The 21,748-nt window shown below is 41.3% G+C and overlaps 1 protein-coding gene across 1 annotated transcript in view; it reads left to right on the top strand.

Moving 5' to 3' along the window:
- The window catches only part of CRYBG1 (crystallin beta-gamma domain containing 1), a 230,065-nt gene that overhangs the window by 82,819 nt on the left and 125,498 nt on the right, over positions 1 to 21,748 (top strand). Inside the window, exon 2 of the mRNA XM_066607882.1 lies at positions 10,469 to 10,589. Coding sequence (XP_066463979.1) covers positions 10,469 to 10,589 — 121 coding nt within the window. The remainder of the gene's footprint in view (positions 1 to 10,468; positions 10,590 to 21,748) is intronic.

Raw genomic sequence — 21,748 nt, 5'->3', positions numbered from 1 at the left:
AAAAAATAAGCTCTCCTAGAGCTCCGTACATCAAAAAATAAAAAAGTTACAGGACTTTGAATGCAGCGATTTAGAAAAAAAAAAGATTAAAAAAAAAATTGTTTTTATTGCAGAAAAGTGGAAAAACCTAAAAAAAATGTAAGAATTTTGGTATTACTGTAACCATACCGACCCGCAGAAAAAATGAAATGTTTTATTTATGCTGCATGATTAACGCTGTAAAAAAAAAAAATTATAATCTATGGCAGAATTGATACGTTTTCTCTCCCTGCTATCATAAAAAAAAAATTCAAGTTTTACAATATAGTCTATGTACCCAAAAATGATGCCGATAAAAACTACAGTTTGCCACGCAAAAAACAAGCCCTTATACGGCCGCGTCGACGGAAAAATAAAAAAGTTATGACTTTTGATAAATGGAGAAGAAAATCCGCCAAAAATCGTTGCGTCCTTAAGCCCAAAATAGGCCATGTCATTAAGGGGTTAAACACATGTATTGTTTAAATCCACATGCAGTTTTTAATAGTGTGTGCACTTTCTTAAAACACATCAGGTTTTTGAATACTGCATATAGTTTTTTATGTACCTTTTAAATGTGGCTCAAAAATGCTACAAAAAACATGAACACAGACTAAGGGGCTACCAACAATGTAGTCCAGGAAATGAGTCATGTTTAGAAAGCTTATGCCAAGGGCCTAGATCATGTATGTAAATTCGTTTTGCAGCTGTATGCTGCATGGTTTAGGTATGGGTACGGGTTCAGGAGGGCTAAACTTTTGCACTCGGCCGCCTACACCTCTGTCTTGCGCTACACATCCTGGGAACTGAAAAGAGATCCATTTTTTAATGCAGTTTTTTTTTGTTGAAGCAGGAGTGGATACGGAAGGGAGAAAAAGTATGGACTAATGCCTTTCCTCTCTCAGCTATCCACTGCAGGCTTTGGCTTGACTTCATGTGTGAATTCAGCTAGAAGGTGTTGGCAATGAAAAACAAAGGAAACTACAAGATATTGAAAACTTGCCAAATACTATCAAAGTCTTTCTCATGTAAAACTAAAGCCACTTTCACATAATGTAGTACAAACTTTGCTAAAAGTTGGATACAAACCTCGGTCTAACCCACTAAAATAGTTACTTAATTTTTATCTTCTTCAAATGTGGCTTAATGGATAGCACCATTGTCTTGCAGTGCTGGGGTCTTAGCCTCCTAGGTTCAAATGTGCTTTGTCAGACTTAAATCTATGACCCCAGCACTGCAAGTCAATAGTGCTAACCATTAAACCACCATGCTTCTTCTGCCTTCTTCCGCCTCTAGAGCAGGAGAAGAACAAGAAGAAAAGCAACATCCAAACTCCATGCAAATGTTGTCCTTGGTCAGATTTGAATATAGGGCTCCATAAGGCAACAGTGCTAACTGCTGAGCCACCATTCTGCCTTCTTGTTCCTCCTCTTCTTCCTCATCCTACTCCTCTGGAGGAAGAGGAGTAGGAGATGAAGAAGATCTTTTATGGATTTTTAGGGGTTTGGGCGAAGCTCCGGTTCAGTTCAAGCTAATTCCAGTTTTTGCATAAACTCAGCAAACAGGCCAAACCAAACTTTTCAAAAGTTCACTCATCACTACAGAAGAACATAAAAATAAATGAACAATAAATCTTTTCATATGCTTCTGTGTTTAGGCTCCACTTCTGGTTTGGCTTAGGCCTCTCTTACACAGGAGTTTGCAGTAACGCTGTGTTTTTCAACACTGCGATTACTGCGGTTTCAGTCCAGTTTTAGCAGCGCTGGCATGTTTTATGCCAGCGTTTTGGCTGGGTTCTTAGCACAGCTGAAAATGCAGCCAAGGATGCTAAAAAAAAAAATTAGATACTCACCTAGCAGGTGCCGTCAGGGTCGCCGCCGATGTTCTCTGTAGTTCCGGGCCGGCTGCCGGGCACTTGTCAAAGCATCTATTGCTAGTGATGGGGTTTATAGACCTCGCCTCCAGAAAGAGATTGCTTTGACTCGCTGAGTTGGCTGACTCAATGGCTGTGATTGGTGCATCCAGAGCTGGCTGTGATTGTCTGAGCCAGCTGTCACTCAACCAATCAGAGCAATCTTTTATTGGGAGGTGGGAATTTCAATCCCCGTCACTAGCAATAGATGCTTTGCCAGCTTGACAAGTGCCCAGCAGCCAGCCCGGAATTACGGAGAACACTGGCAGGACCCGACGGCACCTGCTAGGTGAGTATGGATTTTTCTTTTCCCTCAGGTAAAGCTGCCAAAAACGCGGTACCAAGTTGTCTCGTGTTTTCAGCAGCGCCTGCAGAGCCGAAACCGGCCAAAGGTTGAACATGCATAGCTGTCAAAGCGCAGTGTTGAAGATGCTTGTGTGAGCAGCCCCATTGAAATTAATGGGAGCGTTATACAGCATTTAGTGTCTGTGTGAGGGAGGCCTTAGAGGGAATGTGTCACATACTGTATATATATATATATATATATATATATATATATATATATATATATATATATATATAATATATATATATAAATTAGTAACTAAAACAGATAGTGAAACAGTTTCCATTTTTCTAACTGTTTTTTTTATTTTCTAGATCATTAAATAATACAATAAAGTAAATACATGTAGATTGTAGTTTTTTATTATTCTATTGTCTTCACATGACTTTGGGGGTGGCCATCTTGACTTTACTGCAAATATATACTTTACAGTAGAAATCATGGGCCATTTGCACAATTGACAGGAGCTAACCCACTTCTATGGGACAGTGTTCTAGGCGTGCTCTGTGTAGTGCGGGCAGCAGATAAGTTGTACAGATCACCGATTGCGAATGCTGTGAATTATGGCTCTTGTGGTATATCTATATGAGGGTCTACCATTTATTCTTATCCTACATGTGATCATAATGAGATGACTGCTGAAAAAGTTTTCTTTGCAAATATTATCGTCCGTGAAAAACGTGCCATTATATTACATGTGTTTGTACATGTTTTATGTCTGTGTGTCATGATTTTCATGTGAAGAAAAAAAAGCAAAAAGGCCCAAGCGATGTCAGTTTTGTCATAAGCCACAGGAAATAGGGTGTGAAAAAAGCCTGCATTGAAAACAGATGCTAATGTGTGTTTGCTGCAATATTTTGTACACACCCATAGACTTTATTGAGTGATTTTGTTCTGTAAATATGGACTATAATACTACATGCTGTGATTGTTCTTATATCAGTATAGGTTCTCATGAACTCTACCGACGTAGCCACATGTCATGGCAATACGCACATTCTGGGGTGTGTGATACGTGTGGAGTTATCATACCCTCCTCGTATATACCGGATTGTATTGTTTGATTTGTTTGGACAGTTGTATCTGTAGGCATGCTGAGTACTAGGTATTATCGCTGCTACCATATATTATTCTTACTCATTATTTATTACAGCTAGCACTTTGTGAGGGGAATATTACTGGTAGCTACTATATATTGCTTTGCACCTAAGTAAACTTTTGCACTTTGTGCACTTTTATATGTTAGCTCCTGAGTATATTTCAATAAAGAATGTATTTTTCTAAATTACATTTGGCAGTTTTTGCACATTTCTTTTGGTTTCTTTAAATGTTCCATGGAAAAAATGCACATCTGAATACACCTACGTAATTCAATGAGTCCGTGTGCTCTCCATGTTCAGTCAGTAAAAATATGAACTGAATACAGACAAAAAATACCTCTGTGAATGGGCCCTTAGTGGTCAGTGTGAAAACTGCAATATATTAGGACTTTTTAAAAATAGATTGTGACATCGAAAATTAAAAATAAAATCACCAATCCAAAAAATTATGTTTAAAATAACAACGGAATTTGTATGAAAAGTCATTTTCTGGTAACACATTCCCATTAACAATACATAATTCAAAATCCCGATGAAATCAGTACTGTGTGTGAAAGTATAACTATACTGTTTGAGGCCTTATTCACATGGGTGTAATTTTCATCAGTATTTTGTGAGTCAAAACCATCAGCAGGTCCAAAATATGGAAGAAATGCTAATCTTTCCATTATACTTTCTCTCCACTTCTGGTTTTGGCTCACAAAATATTGATGAAAAATACGCCCGTGTGAAAGAGCCCTAATTTTGCTTTAACCACAAGCCAGCAGTGTGAAAGTTTTTGTGGTTGCGCCTTCAATCAATTAAATGTAATATACAAGTTGTCTGATTTTGTTTCTCTTCTTCTGCCATCTGGTGGCTCAAGCTAGCATAACATGAATTCATTATTTGCAATGACCTGTATGATGGCTTTGTGAGAATCTTCTTAATTTTCTTGCAGAGCTTGACAGCAAAGGACAGGCTCTCACACAAGCAAGATTATTTAATAAAAAACGTTTGATAACCTATCATTGTACTATTAAGCTGTTGAAGATTAACCCCTTAAGGACCAGGCTGTTTTGTACCTTAAGGACCAGACACTTTTTAGGGATTTTACCCGTGTGGTGGTTTTACTGCCCTATTTTTTTCCCTTTAGCTATGACATATAGGTCTATTTTTTAATATCTTTTTTCACTGCCTTTTTTCCCACTTTTTGGTTTTATTAAGGGCTTGCACCCACAGGAGCTTTTTTCTCTTGCGCTGCGAGAGCAAGTGAAAAAGTTTGCCTTGCAGCACAAGAAAAACGCTGTGATGTCGCCATAGGGAGAATATCGCGGACTTCTGCCACAGCTGTCACAGCTGTGAATAGCTAAGCGCTGGCTGTAATTGGCTGAGTGCACAACCAATCAGCACAGCCCTTTCAGGAGGCAGGGATTCTGGTGTTCTTTTTTTTTATGAAGATGTTCACTATGCGGGGTAAATAATGCATTACTTTGATAGATTGGTCTTTTACGGATGCAGCGATACAAAATATGTATTTTTTTTTAAATTATAAATATGGCAAAAGGTTTTTTTTTAACTTTACCTTTTTTTTAATAATTAGTAAAAACTTTTAATAATTAGTAAGAACTTGCGATGCTTTGATCACTTCTGCAGTATGATGTAATGCCATAGCATTACATCATACTGCGATCAGACAGGCATTCTATCAAGCCTTTCAGAAGGCCTGTGGCCACCATGACACCCACACGGCTCACCGCTATCCCCGGAACATCGGTCAGGGGATTTAAATTAGAATTGACAGCATCCTTTAAAGGGTAACAGCTCCGATGGCTGTGATTGGTTCATCAAACGCTGCAGTGATTGGCTGAGCCACATCAATAGAGAACCAGTCAGAGCCAACTTTTACTGGAGTCAGGGTTTTTGAACCCCCAACCAAACTACAAACAAGTTTTTCGGAGACCTGCAAGGAGAAGTGCAACGGAGCAGACAGTGTCTGGTAGGTGATGTATCGTGGTTTTTTTTTTTTTTAATGCAGATAGGGTTTATTTTAGGGCTCAAACAGTAGGATTTCCTACTGTAAAAGTTGTATCGTACCACACAGAAACCGTGGTGCAACACATAGGAAGGCTCCATAGCAAAACATGGCCTACAAAACATTGCAAATTGCGGCTGTATAGAACATGCCGCGATTTTGCATTCTCGCAATGTAGCAGGCTACAAAACATTGCTAATGTGAAAGAACCCATTGGAAAATATGAGCTTCATTTGTAGCATTGTCAAGTGAAACCGGCCTTAATCTTACATATCAACTGCTGCAGAGTTGTGTCATCTGCATAACGGAGATTGTTCTTGTTTCTGCCACCTATTTTCACCCCGATTTTCAATTTGTCTAGGTCCATTTTATGCATGATCACTTCCACATATTGGTTAAACAATCCCAAACCAATCTATTTCCCCGTACTGTATTCTCATAGTGGCTTCTTGATTGGTATAAAATGATTTTATCAGTTTGACTAGATGTGCCGATACACCCAGCTCTTGCAAAAATAAAAACACAGAAAATGGACTGCAGAAAAAGACCACAATTTCCATCTAGTCTGCCCTCCTTTTTGTGCCTCTTAGGATATATACTTATCCCAGACATGCTTGATTTCATTTATTGTTCATTTTCCAACCACATTACTGGACGTTTCTTCCAAACATCTACTACTTTGATGTTGCTTATCATTTTTCCACCAGCTAATCTCAGGTTTTGTGCCTCCTTGTTATAATGTTTAGTTTCCTGAGAAAAACACTGCCCTCCTGAACTGTACCTATACCTTTAACATATTAAAAGTTTTGATCATGTCCCCCATCTCCCTTCTCTCCTCCAGATTAAGTGATAAAGTTTATACTTTAGGCCTTCTACCATTTTGTAACCCATCTTTGGACATGTTCTATTTTATCATTGTCTTTTTTGTAGATGGGGTCACCAGAACTGAACATAGTATTTCAGGTGTGGTCTTACCAAAGCTCTATACAGCGGGATCACAATCTCCCTCTTTCTGCTGGTAATACCTCCAGCTGTGCACTGGACTATGCACTACGGACTCATTTTGAGGCTGTCAGTAATCAGAACCCCTAAATCCTTCTCTTCTGAGGTTCTAGATAACACAAACGGCTAATTCAATACTCATTTCAAGGATCTCTTCTCCATAAGTTACTTTATTTTACATTTGGAATATTAAACTGTTATGCATATGCACAGGGGAAATACATGTCACCGTTACACACTAAGGGCTCAGTCACACGGACGTTTTAACGTGCAAATTTTTGTGCACAGAACGCAAACGCACAAAAAATTTGTGTGCTCGAAGCGGGCGGCACACAGAAAAAAACCGCAATTGGCCGCGTTTTTCCGCACATAAAGTGCGCTGACTGCTATCCCCTGCTGTGGCTTTGACAGCTTTCACCTTTGGTCAATGGGGCCGGTGGCAGCAGCGGCAGCCCCATTGACATCCAGAGATTATTGTGCTCCTCTGCTACAGATGTGACTTGTCATTGAATAGCTGTTATTCAATAGCTGAGTGCTGCCTCTGATTGGTCACAGTGCTTAGCCAATCAGAGGTAGCCCTTTCAGCAGGTGGGGATTTTAAATCCCCGCCTGCTAAAATCACTTTAGAGCAGTACAGACGAAGACCTGGCTAGACGCGCCTGATCCCCGGCAGCTGCGGAGAAGTGAGTATATATATATTTTTTAATTTTTTACACATCTTAGGGATGATTTTCAGCGAAGGGCTTATATTTAAAGCTCTTCCACGAAAATCACTGCAGGGCTTACCAGCAGCCCATAGCTTTCAATGGAGCCGACTGTAGTGCCAGCTCCATTGAATTCAATGGGAGAACAACACGCTCCTGTGCCACAGCTGTCACAGCTGTGCCAGAGGATCGTGATCTTCACTATATGTTCTCAACAGGGTTGGTGCTGCTGCCGCCGGCCCCGTTTAGCACAAGTTGAAATCCCTGGATGTGACAGCATCCAGGGGTTTCACATCCAAAAAAGACAGATACCGCAGTTACCTGCGTTTTAAAATCCGCTGCCCTATATTCACCGCTGCACATTTTTGTGCACAGGAAATATCGGCCATCTGACCGCTGCCATTGAAAAGCATTGGTTCTAAAGAGATGCGGATCACAAACGCAGGTAACATACGCACATAAAAACGTCTGGGTGACTGAACCCTAAATAGGAAGCCACTGGGCAAAACTGACATGGAAGAGGGATAGCTGAAGAACAAGGCATTTTTTAAATAAAAAAAATAGTGGGTGAATGCATTTTTTTTGAAAATTTAAATACTGTGAAAAGGGATTTCTGAGATGGCAGTACCCTTTTAACCTGGCTTTTCTTTCCTTTAGAATAAATCAAGCTAAAGACACGTTTCGATGCAAAAGATTCTTCCTCAGTAAATGCACTGGGTGTGTGAGCTCAGTTGTGTGCCTGTGATAACGAGAAGAAGACCCACCTTTTTTGTCACAGGCATGCCACTCAACTAAGCCTGTGCACCTGTTAGCATTTACTGTGGACGAGACTTGTGCCTGAAAATGCATCTTTTGCTGGATTTATTCTACATTATAAGTAAAAGAGAAGTGCCATTAATATAGCCTGTCTTTGAATTTTTTTATACATGGGTGTTTGCACCATGCACGACTTTCCTCTCTATCTATCCATCTCTGTAACAAAGAATTCCGTTCTGGCAAACTTTGAGCCATCCTTGCATTACAGTATGGCCATTTATCCTGAATGGCTGTCATATAAAAATATATTACCAATGCAGTGGCTGCTGCAGGGAAAATGCCTCTTTGGTCTATGGAAAATGAGTGGCTTGCTAGGGATGCCAAGAGCTGAGACTGGGCAGACCAACTATTGCCCGGGCACTACCTGCTGCAATTAGAGATGAGCGAATGTACTCGGATAGGCACTACTCGTCCGAGTAATGTGCCTTATCCGAGTACCGCTGTACTCGTGCAGAAAGATTCGGGACGCGCTGCGGAGCGGGGAGCTGCAGGGGAGAGCGGGGAGGAACGGAGGGGAGATCTTTCTCTCCTTCTCTCCCGGCCGCTCTGCCCCGCTCCCCGCTGCGACTCACCTGTCAGCAGCGGAGCGCCCCGAATCTTTCTGCACGAGTACAGCGGTACTCGGATAAGGCACATTACTCGGACGAGTAGTGCCTATCCGAGTACGTTCGCTCATGTCTAGCTGCAATGGATTGTGTTTCTGATGGGACAACCCTTTTAACTTACTGTGCATAAAATTGTGCAGCGTCTGTTATTATTTTTTTCCTTTTAAATATATTGGTATTCTAGGTTTAGCAAGGTTCAACTATAAACATGCATATTTTATAAGGAATGTTTTTTCTTTGTATGCTAAGCTTCCTCCAAAGCAGCCTTCTTGGTGTTCTTGATCACTATCTAAAGTTTGCTACTTTCCACTTGCTTTGGCAATGCTAATGTTTGTGGTCCTGTAAGTAAAGCTTCTTTGAATTTGTATTTGAATGGATTGTAGTTACACATAAAGATCATTAGGTGGCAGTGTTGACTGCAACCTACTTTAACTACTCACAACTGTAAAAAGGTTTTGAACCAATACATAAATCATTAACTTGTGAATTATTCAGAACTGTTGGCTTAATTGTCTCTTTAATCTTTGTTGTTTAGGCTGACTTTGTAGCATATTATCCATTGTATACCAAGACTGATGTATCACAAGTGGAATATTTGTTCCTGGTCTATAATGTAACTTCCACTTTCTTGCTTGAATTAACTAGAAGAAGGCTAATGCACACTGAATGAAGTTCAGCTGAACTCGCCAATTTGGATTCATTTATAAACACTGATTGGGCTAACTTTAAAAGGGGCCATACACCCTAGATAGCGTTCAGATGACAGCATTACTTTTCAACCCTGTATATTCAGCCAACTAACGACTAATGTGTGTAACAGGCGGTTGTTATGTGCCCAGGAGCAGGTTACGTGATGGCCCAGTGAAAAGAGATTCAGACGGAGACAGCAGTTTTACAAAAATAACTTTACTTAACAACAGTAGGAAAATATTATTTCGCTCCACAGGGGGGTTATCATACTTGAAGATCAGATCATTTTTAACCGGAATTCACACTTATAACATTTGAATCACATATTCTTGTAAGGGATTCACTTCGAACTTTAATCAAGACTAATCACCATCCCCGTAGTACTCCATACTTACCCACCTACTCCATACTATATTGTTGAAGGTCTGTGGTATGACAACATCACGGCCTCACGCACCGTAAGTGCCAGAGTATATCAACAATTTAGGAGTTCCATGTCATCATTATCCCAATGCACTGTAGGCGCAAAAGTACATCTACCATCTCACATAACCTATATCAGCAAAGAACGCTGCTCCACAAAGTACCTCCGCCGACCCCATTACAGAATAACTATACAAGTCTCCAGTCCATCACATCACTTTCTAACTTCGTTACCTTGTATAATGTATTGTATTTTACTGTCAAACAAATATCCTGCAGCACTGTTATTGTCCCAGGTCCATGGCACCATCTGCTCCTTAAGGGACTCTTCTTCCGTGCGGTGTGGTATTGTTTTTGGCCTCAGGTTGTCAGGCCCTTTCACTGTCCCATTCCACCCCCTAGTCATCAGGGTATTCAATTTTCTTGTTCCATCATAGGGACAGAAAAACAGACAGCCTGCCAGGAATCTGTCACATGATAGACACAAACTACACCTGACGGAGCTACTGACTATAATGAGGTCCATTAGACATCTGTCATGCCACCTGGCATTCGACTTGACAAAACAGTGGTGTTTGCTGTACTACTATGTATTGGATCTGCGCTGGAGCCTCCAACGCTAATGTGAACAAAGCCTTAGAAACGAGATGTCGCTGTGTTCAGATTCCACAATATACCAGAAGCATGTAGGACAGAGTGTGATCTGGTTTCAATAACTTTGTAAATATTCAAGGTTTATTATTAACTATAAGGAAATGTAATTCACTGTAGATAAATGCTGTCTAAACGAGAAGTGTCCTACCTGAATATGTAAGTACATGAAAATCTATTTTTGTTTCAGATCATTTGATGCTCAAGATTGGGATCAACAACAGCGGGCCTATTCAGTGACTTCCACTGAAGATCCTCAAAGCCTGATCTCCAAACAGAGAGAAGCCATTATCTATTACCAAGAGAATATGGTAAAGCAAATGAAGCATAAACTAAACTTATCAATGAATGTGTAGCTAGGTGGTTCTGACAAGTCTTGTAATGTTCATCTATGTGTGGATTGCAGAATCAAGACATTTTATCTGAGGCTGGTCTTAGATAAAGTTAAATGTGGGGCCCCAAATTACAAAATATTGTACGGTATATGGTCACAGTGCATTTAAGATACATATGATCATGTTTTATCCCAGTTCTCAGACCCCTGACCAGACTAAATTAAAAACAAAATCAGATCCCAGTCCCCAGACCAGCCTGCCCTTCTCTGCACATACCTGCAATTCCAATAGCAGGCAGACAGCTCCTGTGACTTCTCCTACCTTGGCACCACTGAACAATGTTCTCAGACTCCTACTGTGATGTCTATGACAAATGTTTCCTCACCAGGGGTGGATTAACACTACCATGAGCCCTATAGGACAATTATGGGTTCCCTAAAGTTTTCATGATATTCTGAACCTAGTGCAGAGATACAATAACAGAACTAATCTTACTACAAAGAAACAATACAAGAAGTATGTTTACTACATAAACACAGTGCCAGGCTTACTGTTTAGATAAGGTACCAGAACTAAGCAAACTTACTACAGAGATAGAACATCTAGAACATCACAATTAAGCATAATACATAGATACAATAACAGAACCGAGCTTACAACATAGATACGATACCAAATACTGATACTAAATAAATATGGTACCAGAACCAAGCTTACTATGTAGTTGAATACTAGAAATAAGCTTATTACATATATATGGTAACAGAACTAAGCATAATAAATAGAAAAGGTACCAGAAATATGCTTACATTTGCCTCCGTAAAAAAAAATAAATCCACAAACAGTATAAAAAATACTTTGTCAAAACAAATCAAGCACCTAGAAGAATTCGTCATTTTGCTGCAAAACTCAAAATGAAGTTACATTTCAGGAACGTATGCAAATAATTATAGGTGTGTTGTGATTAGAAGAACGGTCCTGCCGCTTGTGGCCCTAAAATTTGTTCTACCCTTGGCCTATAAAAAAAGCTCTCCAAGGCTACTTGTGTGTAGTGAACCTTTTTATCCACTTGTATAGAGATTGTGGACCACTAGACATACCTCTATGACACAATCAAAGAGATTTTACCCAGTTAACAAAGTTTGAGAGGGGGCGCATTATTGGAATGCGAGCAACTGATCGTATTGATGAATTGCCCACCACCTGAGTTGTTCTGACCAGACTGTTAGGAGGTGTTGGGACCAGTGGATGGGTGAGAGCTTGCACACAAGGCAACCGGGCTCAGGACGCCCTCGACAGACCACCAGTAGAGAGGATAATCTGATAAACACAAGCAGCTTCAACTGCTTCATTGTCTATTTCCAGGCACTTGGGTGAAGTACCTTTGGTCTCATGGCACCCATTACGCGTACTGCCTTTGACACCCACCTTCACCTCCATTTGTAATCGTGTTGTGAACAATGAATCTGGACTGCAACGGAGTGGAACCAGGGTGTTTTCAGTGACAAATCTAGGCTTAGTTTAGGCACTGATGACTGTGTTCATGTCTGGGGACCTAGGGATAAATGTCTCAATCCTGCCTTTACTGTGGGGGGGAACACTGCCCCCACTGCTGGTGTGATGGTCTGGAGGGCCCATCACATATGGCAGTCAGTCACCACTAGTAGTGGTACAAGGGACAATGACAGCTCAGCCATATGTTCAGGACATCCTGCAGCCACATGTGTTCCTCTCATGGTGGCTTCCAAGAGGCAGCAGGATAATGCTCAGCTGCACACATCAAAGATGTGCCTTCACAACATTGCCACATTTCTGTGGCTGCCCGGTCACCAGATTTATCACCAATAGAACATGTATGGGACACAGATGGAATATTCTAGGGATGCGTGATGAATCATTATGTTATGGTAGGTGGCTGAGGTTGATGACTTTGCCTACCTCTTCCTGTCATTGGTCTCGGCCTGTGCTGTATTTCCTGTGTTGTCCACAGTAGACGCCACATCTGTCTGTTTCCTGGTCCTCATACGATGAGCATGCATGGGGATGGCCTGCCTCTAAGAGTACCCGCACACGCACCCAGCTTTTCAATCCTCATCCAATCTAGATAAGCCTCTGGCTATTTTAGACACCCTTCTCCTGCTAGCAGGTGCCTGAGCAATTAGTCCACTTTGGTATGCAAAGGTGTGCATTTGTTCAGACTGGCTTCTGGTTTGACCTGTGCTTGTTTTATCCTTATATTGGCTTACCTCACATTATCTGTGTCTGCTGTCAGCCCTGATCTTTGGTCTGCTATATTATTACAAAAGAATTTAACCTGTCTGGACCTTGACTCTTTTTCATGACCACTGCTTATCCTAACCATGTTATGTAAGCTTTCACAACACTGAGACTTCTTGATGTTTTGGTGGTTCTTGCAGCAAAGATCAGGTGCAAATTGCTGGGGTTAATGAGTAACTACTAGTGCGTTTCCCAAAAAATAAGACCCTGTCTTATATTAATGTTTGCCCAAAAGAGGCACTAGGTCTTATTTACAGGGTATGTCTTATTATACTTACCTAGCAGACTCGGTCCAGGTTCCTCCAGCTGCTCTCTGTAGCTCCAATGCACTTCTTGCAGTCCTCGGCTGCCCACAAAAGATCACTTGCTGGTTATGGGATTCATAAATTATGAGTTGGCTGAGCTGCGGCAGTGATTGGCCAATTCATAAATCCCGCCTCCACAAGGGGATGGCTGTGATTGGTTCTTCGACTGCTGCTCAGTCAATCAATGCAGTGCTCGATGAACCAATCACAGCCATGGCATTGGTTCATCGAGTGCTGCATTGATTGGCTGAGCAGTGTTCGAGAACCAATCACAGTCATCGCTTCCTGGAGGTGGGTTTTATGAATGCTGTAACCTGGAAGTAATCTACTGTGGGCAGCAGAGGAGTGCAAGAAGCGCATCGGAGCTCCAGAAAGCAGCGGGAGGAAAACTGGAGCGAGCCTGCTAGATAATATATTGCTTTTTTAATGTAATGCAGCTAGGGCTTATATTTTAAGCCTCCCCAAAATCAGGGTAGGGCTTATTTTCAGGGAAACAGGGTAGGAGATCCCCAGGTGCTGCCATTGGAAATAGTTCTAAATCAAATTGATTTGTAGTACAGTGGGCCCACACCCACTGCCAGACAGATTAATAACCATAGAGCAATGCTTGTTGATACATAAGGACAATAGACAATAGACAACTTGTGGTAGTTCATTTGTTCTTGAATCAAATTGTGGTGTAATCTGTTTAGTTTAGGAATGAGTAAATATGTGGATTTGTTGTGGGATGAAAATATAGTTTAAAATTGTTCCTAGCTCTGAAACATACTAAAATTCTTTTGCCTTTTCTTATGCTTTCCCATCCCTAGCAATTAAGTTTGTAGTGTGAGAACTGTAAATTTCTAATCAAGTATAGGGTGTGACAAAGCTAATTAAAAGCAGAAGAGTAGAGGTATAAGCACTTTATGTGATTCATTCCACAACATGTTTTGGACAGAATTTTATAGTTTGTGACATTTCGCAGTATCTGGTCACATACTGTGTTTTTATGCATCCTATGGATTCCAGTCAAAGAGTGTACCTGGATGCCAGTCCCCATTCAGCTGGCAGCAAGTATATGGATAGTAGACCAAACCGGACATGGGTGCTGAAAGCAAATTGACAGCATGGGAGAAAACAGTTCAGAAGACTGTCATTAGACTTATGCGTGCTGCTAACCTATATTGCCAAGTCTGTGGTATCCAGCATTTCTTACTGTGTGTAGGCTTTAGCTAGTGAGATAGTCAAGTCGTGTTCCCCAGGATAGATGGTCAGATCAGCTGATAGAGGGCTGGGCTAAAGATGTAGTCAGGTCAGATCTGGGTTGGCAACAGGTAGGTGATCCTCAGGTCCAAGATTGTTATTGGAAGGCAGGGTCAGAAGGTCAAGACAAAGCTGAGTCAGACACAGGGAATAATAGAAATGCAAACCAAAAAAAGCTAGGAAACTCACCACTAGGGCTGATAACCAAGCACTGAAAGATAGGAGCCATTCACCCTTTAAAGCCTGGAACATGCTGCATCAGGGTCCAGATTATGCAGCAAAAATACCCAGGAAATCAGAGAGAGGTGGCATTCCTTCATCATGACGATGTTTTGGCCAAGTGTTGCATTTCAGAGCTGAATCTCATTCACATGTACAAAAAAATATGTTAAAGAAATCTGTCAGCTCAAATACAGTTTTCCCGAAAATAAGACAGCATCTTATATTAATTTTTACTCCAAAAGATTTCACTTTTTTACTTATATAGCTGCCTGGACACTATTTAAATTGACTTTTTTATTTAGTGTAACTAGAGCTTAATTTTGCAGCAGGGCTTATTTTTCAAGCATCCTCAAAAATCCTGAAAAATCATTCTGCATCCTCAAAAATCGTGCTAGGGCTTATTTTCGGAGTAGGTCTTACTTTCAGGGAAACAGGGTAGGTATTAGTGTACCTTGACACCACCAGGAAGCTAGGGGTATGACAGGGCTTGAATGCAGGAATGCCCCTGTCACACCCCTAGCTCCCCATAGGTTGCTTGTCAAGGTCCAAGCAGCACAGTATGTATTGCTGTTTGACTTGGCAGGGATTTTTGTAGCTGTTAGGTTTAGGTTATGTTCTCAAAATGCTTGTATGTTGCAGAGTTCATAATCTAAGCCTAACGTCGAAACATCCCTAACCCTAACCCTTCTGGCAAGGCAAGCATCAATACATTGTTATGGCCGGGTACAGGGTGCTTCTGTATGTGGGGGGACTCACTGTGCTGCAGCTCCGCTGATCACACTCGGTTCCACCAGTGGTTTTCAGCTATTTCATGTGCCCACTGCCGGCTCTCCGCTTCCTCTTTGCCGGCCAAAGTGATGGGAAGGGAGGTGGGCAAACAGAGGCGGCACGGAGAGTGAGAGCGTGGCCCATCTAAAAAATATGTGCCTATACGTGCATGAAAATTTGTTTCATGAAGGGTACTTTAGGAAGCAGATTATGGAATAATAACTGATTTAATAAAGAAGTATTAAGACACAGAGAGACATGCAGTAAGATGCAACACATTTTATATGGCATAAACTCTTACAAAGCATGTTACACGCAGATTTTGATGGGAATGTTCATGTGGATCCACACCAAAATCTGCTGTAGATTTTCTGCTGAGGGAAATCCACTACTAGCTTTAAAGTCAAGATCCAAGTATTAATTATTTAAATGTGCAGGTAGGCCTTCCTCTTACAGCAATCATGAACCTACTTCCCACAACACTCACATCATCATTTCTAATCACAAATTAAAGGGGTTGTCCCGCGCCGAAACGTTTTTTTTTTTTTTTTTCAACCCCCCCCCCCCCCCCCGTTCGGCGCGAGACAACCCCGATGCAGGGACTTAAAAAAAAAACAGCACAGCGCTTACCTGAATCCCCGCGCTCCGGTGACTTCTATACTTACCGGTGAAGATGGCCGCCGAGATCTTCTTCCTCCGTGGACCGCAGCTCTTCTGTGCGGTCCATTGCCGATTCCAGCCTCCTGATTGGCTGGAATCGGCACGTGACGGGGCGGAGCTACACGGAGCTGGCATCCTGCACGAGAGGCTCCATTGAAGAAAGCAGAAGACCCAGACTGCGCAAGCGTGGCTAATTTGGCCATCGGAGGCCGAAAATTAGTCGGCACCATGGAGACGAGGACGCTAGCAACGGAGCAGGTAAGTATAAAACTTTTTATAACTTCTGTATGGCTCATAATTAATGCACAATGTATATTACAAAGTGCATTAATATGGCCATACAGAAGTGTATAGACCCACTTGCTGCCGTGGGACAACCCCTTTAAGGCCTTGTTCACAGGAGCTACAGAATCATGGCTACAAAACACATGGTTTTCAATGAGTTCTTTCAGGCTGCAAAACATCTCTCGTGCATTTTGTAGCCGTTATTTTGTAGCGAGTTTTTGTAGCCTGTGTGAAACAGGCCTAAAATCCAAGGCATTGATGCAATTTAACCCTTCCACGGCTTGTTGTGCTTGATCATTCCTTCTTTGTGCATTACAAGAAATTCCACAACACTCTCAAGTATTTAGAAAATTAGTTCAAAATACAGTATTAGGGCTTATTCAGACAGGTGTATATTGGTCGGGTTTTCACGCCCAGCCAATGTACGCTGCCCCTCTCTGCAAGGGAAGGAGGTGGGACGGGACAGGGGCTAGTGAGCTGAGCTCCTGCCCCCTCCTACTGCAAACAGTGGCGAGGGGTGGAGAGGGGGTGGGAGCTCAGTTCACTAGCTCCCGGCCCGGACCACCTCCTCCCCTTGCAGAGAGGGGCAGCGTATATCGGCCGGGCGTGAAAGCCTGACCAATATACGCCCATCTGAATAAGCCCTTATTGAAGCATAAAAAGTCCCAGCTTGAGCCATAAACCAACAGTTTGCAGTGTTAGTATAGCTACTTGGTCAGTAACAAATGTTTTGGTCCAATTTGGTACAGTATATTTGCACAGCCAGGAAGCAATGCATATTGCAGTGCCTGGTAGATTTCACCATGGATTCCAACCTTGTACAACACTACACTGCACAATACCATTCCCTCATCTAAACAGAGACAGAAAGGAAAAGCAATTAGCTAAGTGATCAAAGGCAATTAACAGTTATTATTACATATAAATGCATGTTGTTCAAATGTTAATTACCCGCTATGTACTCAATCAGGGCTGAAGGCCCATTTACACGTAATGATCATTTGTTCAAATGAATTTCAGCGATAATTGTTCAGTATGAATGCAAAGAAATCGCTCACTTTCCTTTCACGGTCGTTTAATCTGACTTTTCAGTCACGTAAAAAACCTTGTTGGCCTCTCATCCTGTGTAAATGCTCCCCACTCAGCGAGAAGCGGACGAGAAGCCAGTGAGCCGGCGGCAAATCTTTCAGTGTAAATGGTCTGCACGAGCGCTGACGACCTTAGCGGTGACATCAGCACTCGTGCAGTCGTTTACCTGACTGTCGGCCTGTGTGAAGGGGCCTATAGTTTTACCAGTTTATCGCCATGTGTACAAGGACTCTTTCATCCTACTTTTTCCAGTGCATGTAATTTTAAATGTGCTTTCTGACATTTTTATGACGTCTTTATGGCATTTTTTAAAAGATGTCTTTTTTGGCATTTGGGGTGTTTTCTGGAGAATTTTTCACTTGACTGAAAGTTTTAAAAGTCACTATAAACAAAAATACCACAGCCAAAAAGTGGTTTATAGTTGTATATTCCAATATAGACTTTAAAGTAGGATCTTAGCACCAGCGATTTTGGCAAAGCAAAAACTCCATGCAAAACCACTTTCCAACTGCATCATGTAACCATACTCATATATCATACTGTTGCAAAGGGTGTATGGAGTGGGCGTAGGAGCAGAGCTTTTCTTACAAAAAAACCCCAAAAACTAAAAAAAAACATAATTGGTATTGTCGTATACGTAAACATCGACACCATTAACCCCTTCCCGCTATAGGACATATAGTTAAGTACTGCAGTGTTGGGTTATGCATGAAGTGAGACCACGGGGCGGCCTATCTTCATACAGCATGGGCGCCAGCTGTTTATCACAGCTGACACCTGCGGGCAATAGCTGCAATCAGCCGCGCGGCTGATTGCACTATTAACCCTTTAAATGCCGCTATCAATTCTGGCAGCTGCATTTAAATCCCCCGAACATCGTCACATACGGCCCTTCTTGCGATGAGATCACAGGGGGCTGTGCAGGTGTCATGGCAGATGGGGGCCTTCTTGAAGGCCCAAAGGCTGTCTTAGCAGACTGTCTATCAAGCCATCCCCATTGTCAGATCGCAGTATGATGTAATGCTATAGCATTACATCATACTGCAGTAGCAATCAAAGCATCGCATGTTGTGGTCCCTTAGGAGGACTAAAAAAGAAAACAAAAATGAGATCAACAAAGTTTTACTAATTGTAAAAAGCAAAAAGTAATAAAAGAAACTAAATAATAACATGTTTGATATCGACTTGTCGGTAAAAGTCTGATCTATCAAAGTAATGCATTATTTACCCCGCATGGTGAACGTGGTCCGAAAAAAACAAATAAAGAATGCCAAAAATGCACTTTTTGGGTCACCCTGTCTCCCATAAAAACTGCAATAAAAAGCGATCAAAAAGTCATGTATATTCCAAAATGAGCCCCCTTACAACTATGTCGATGGAAAAATAAAGTTATTGCGCACAGAAAATGGCAGCAGAAAATGATTTTAAAAAATAAAAGTAATACAGCAAAAAAAAACTATATAAATTTGCTATTGTAGCAATCACACTGACCCATAGAATAAAGTTATCATGTCATTTATGTTAGAAACGAAAATGGAAAAAAAGGGCTGTGTCCTTAAGGGATTAAAATAACATATTATTTACACCTTATGGCAAAACACTGTATAGAATGCCAGAAATGCTTATTTTCATAATGGCATGTCCCGAAAAAATTAAGTGAAAAGTGATCAAAAAAATGGATGCACCTCAAAATAGTACGAATAACAAGTACAGCTTGTCCCTCAAAAACAATCCCTCTTACTGTCCAACTGATGATAATATAGAAATGTTATAGGTCTCAGAATATGGCAACTAAAAACAATTTTTGCTTAAAGAAAAACCATAACCCTCTTAAAAGTAGAAAAACATAAAGCACATAAAATTGGCATCATCATAATCTTAAATTGCACACTATTTCACTTGTACAATGAACACAGTAACCCCCTACCCCTCAAGAAAAAAAACTAAATTGCATTTATTTTTCATTTTACCCCACTTAAATATTTTAAAGGGTTTTTCAGTACATTATCTGGTACATTAAATCATACCTTTAAAAATGCAGCTTGTCCTGCAAAAACAAGCCCTCATACAGATATGTTAATGGAAAAGTGAAAACAAGTTATGGCTCTTTGGTCTTAAAGTGGTTAAGCAAATTGATGATGATGAGTCAGACATTTTAGTTATGATATCGAGGCTGAATTAATCTACCCTATAGTGTGTTCTGTCTCTCACATTTTGAACAGGTTCTCATCTCTCTAATTCAGTGGTAAAGAATACTAATGTTAGGGTGAGTGTAGAATAGTGCTGCAGCCATCTCAGATCTTTTTGCAGTACCAACAGAGAAGACACCCTACTTGATATCAGACAGTGTGGGTGACTGGAAGGACATTTTGAAAGATGAATGGGCCTTGCAAAGTGCTTAAGATGCTCACTAGTTTGAATTAGCTAATGTCTGCAAAGCCAGGCTCACAGGGGCGGATTTGGATTGCGGATTCCATGATCACCGTTCTTGCAGGCGATCTGCGGTAAAACGATTGATGTCAATGGAGGCCATTAACCCATTCCCGCTGCAGGGCGTAAGTTTACGTCCTGGGAGCGGGGTACTCCCCGCAACAGGGCGTAAACTTATGTCCTGGGGATAGCGCAGGATCACATATGATCCCGCGCTATCCTGCAGCGGGAGCCGGCTGTCAGTCACAGCTGGCGTCCCGCTGCAACAGCGGGGGGGCATCGGAGATGCGCCCCCCGCTGTTAACCCCTTCCCTGCCGCGATCTAAATAGATCGCGGCAGGGAAAGAGTTCACAGAGGGAGCGCACTCCCTCTGTATCTCCGGCCGGCTCTCGCGATAACATCGTGAGAGCCCGGCCTGTCGCCATGTGGCGTCCTGTGTTACCAGTGCCTGAGATCGCTGTATAAGCGATAAGGCATGGCAGAGCAGTAGCTCTGCCATGCCTTATGACAGCGATCATCAGGGCAGTGGTCAAAGTCCCCCAGGGGGACACAGATGTTGTAAAAAAAAAAGATTAAAAAAATGTAAAAAAAAAGAGTAAAAAACCATTTTCTATGCTTTTTCTCATATTAGCATAAAAAAAGGTAAAAAAAAAATAAAACCCCACATATTTGGTATTGTCGCGTCCGTAACGACGCGTACAATAAGTTGCACATGCTTTTGACTGTGCACAGAAAAAAACGCAAATAAAAACGCTAAAAAAATTGCTTATTTTTAGCATTTTGCCTCACTAAAAACGCAATAAAAGTGATCAAAAAAGCCGTATGTACCCTAATATGGTAACAGTAAAAACTACAGCTCGTCTCACAAAAAATAAGCCCTCACAGAATGCCGTACATCAAAAATAAAAAAGTTATAGGACTTTGAATGCAGCGATTTAGAAAAAAAAAAAGATTTCCAAAAAAAGGGTTTTTATTGCAGAAAAGTGGAAAAACCTAAAAAAATTGTAAGAATTTTGGTATCGTTGTAACCGTACCAGTCCGCAGAAAAAATGGATTGTCTTATTTATGCTGCATGATTAACGCTGTAAAAAAAAAAAATCTAGGTCAGAATTGATGCATTTTCTCTCCCTGCTATCATTAAAAAAAAAATAAAAGTTTTACAATATAGTCTACGTACCCAAAAATGATGCCAATAAAAACTACAGTTCGCCACGCAAAAAACAAGCCCTTACACGGCCGTGTCGACGGAAAAATAAAAAAGTTATGGCTTTTGATAAACGGAGAAGAAAATCCGCCAAAAATTGTTGCGTCCTTAAGCCCAAAATAGGCCATGTCATGAAGGGGTTAAACCCGCAGCCCAAGCGCAATTAACATTGCATATGGGTTGTGGGTACCCGCGCCATCGGTAAGTGGCAGTGCAGGAAATACAAATAAGCAAAAAATAACCTGTGTTGCGTATGCCAGGCTCATGCTAGAATACGCTATGGGCCTCCCACATGTGGAATCCAGTTCGCCCATGTGAGCCCGGCCTAAGAGCTGTCAAATGCTTCTTGTGTGGAGAACTTGCACAAGAAAAGTTGGATTTCCTGTTCCTTCCTATTATTATAAGCACCAGAAATATTGGGCATTGCATTATAATTGAACAATTCAATAATTAGTTATGTCCATCTTAAAAAAAAGGCTACCAAATCTCTACAGACCATCTTATATCTGTGCTAAGGAAGACTGTGATTGTTAGTACAAATTCATAGCATGAAACGGTGATCAAGTCTCAAGAAATTCTTGGGACAGACTGTCGGATCAGTTTGTTAGTTGAAGCAGTAAAAATACTTGTTTTTATGGCCAGGTGTAAAGTG

Source organism: Eleutherodactylus coqui, chromosome 1 (genome assembly GCF_035609145.1).
Source record: "Eleutherodactylus coqui strain aEleCoq1 chromosome 1, aEleCoq1.hap1, whole genome shotgun sequence".
Classification (NCBI taxonomy): domain Eukaryota; kingdom Metazoa; phylum Chordata; class Amphibia; order Anura; family Eleutherodactylidae; genus Eleutherodactylus; species Eleutherodactylus coqui.
Note: the sequence above shows the minus strand (reverse complement) of the source record. Positions and strands in the feature narration are given on the sequence as shown.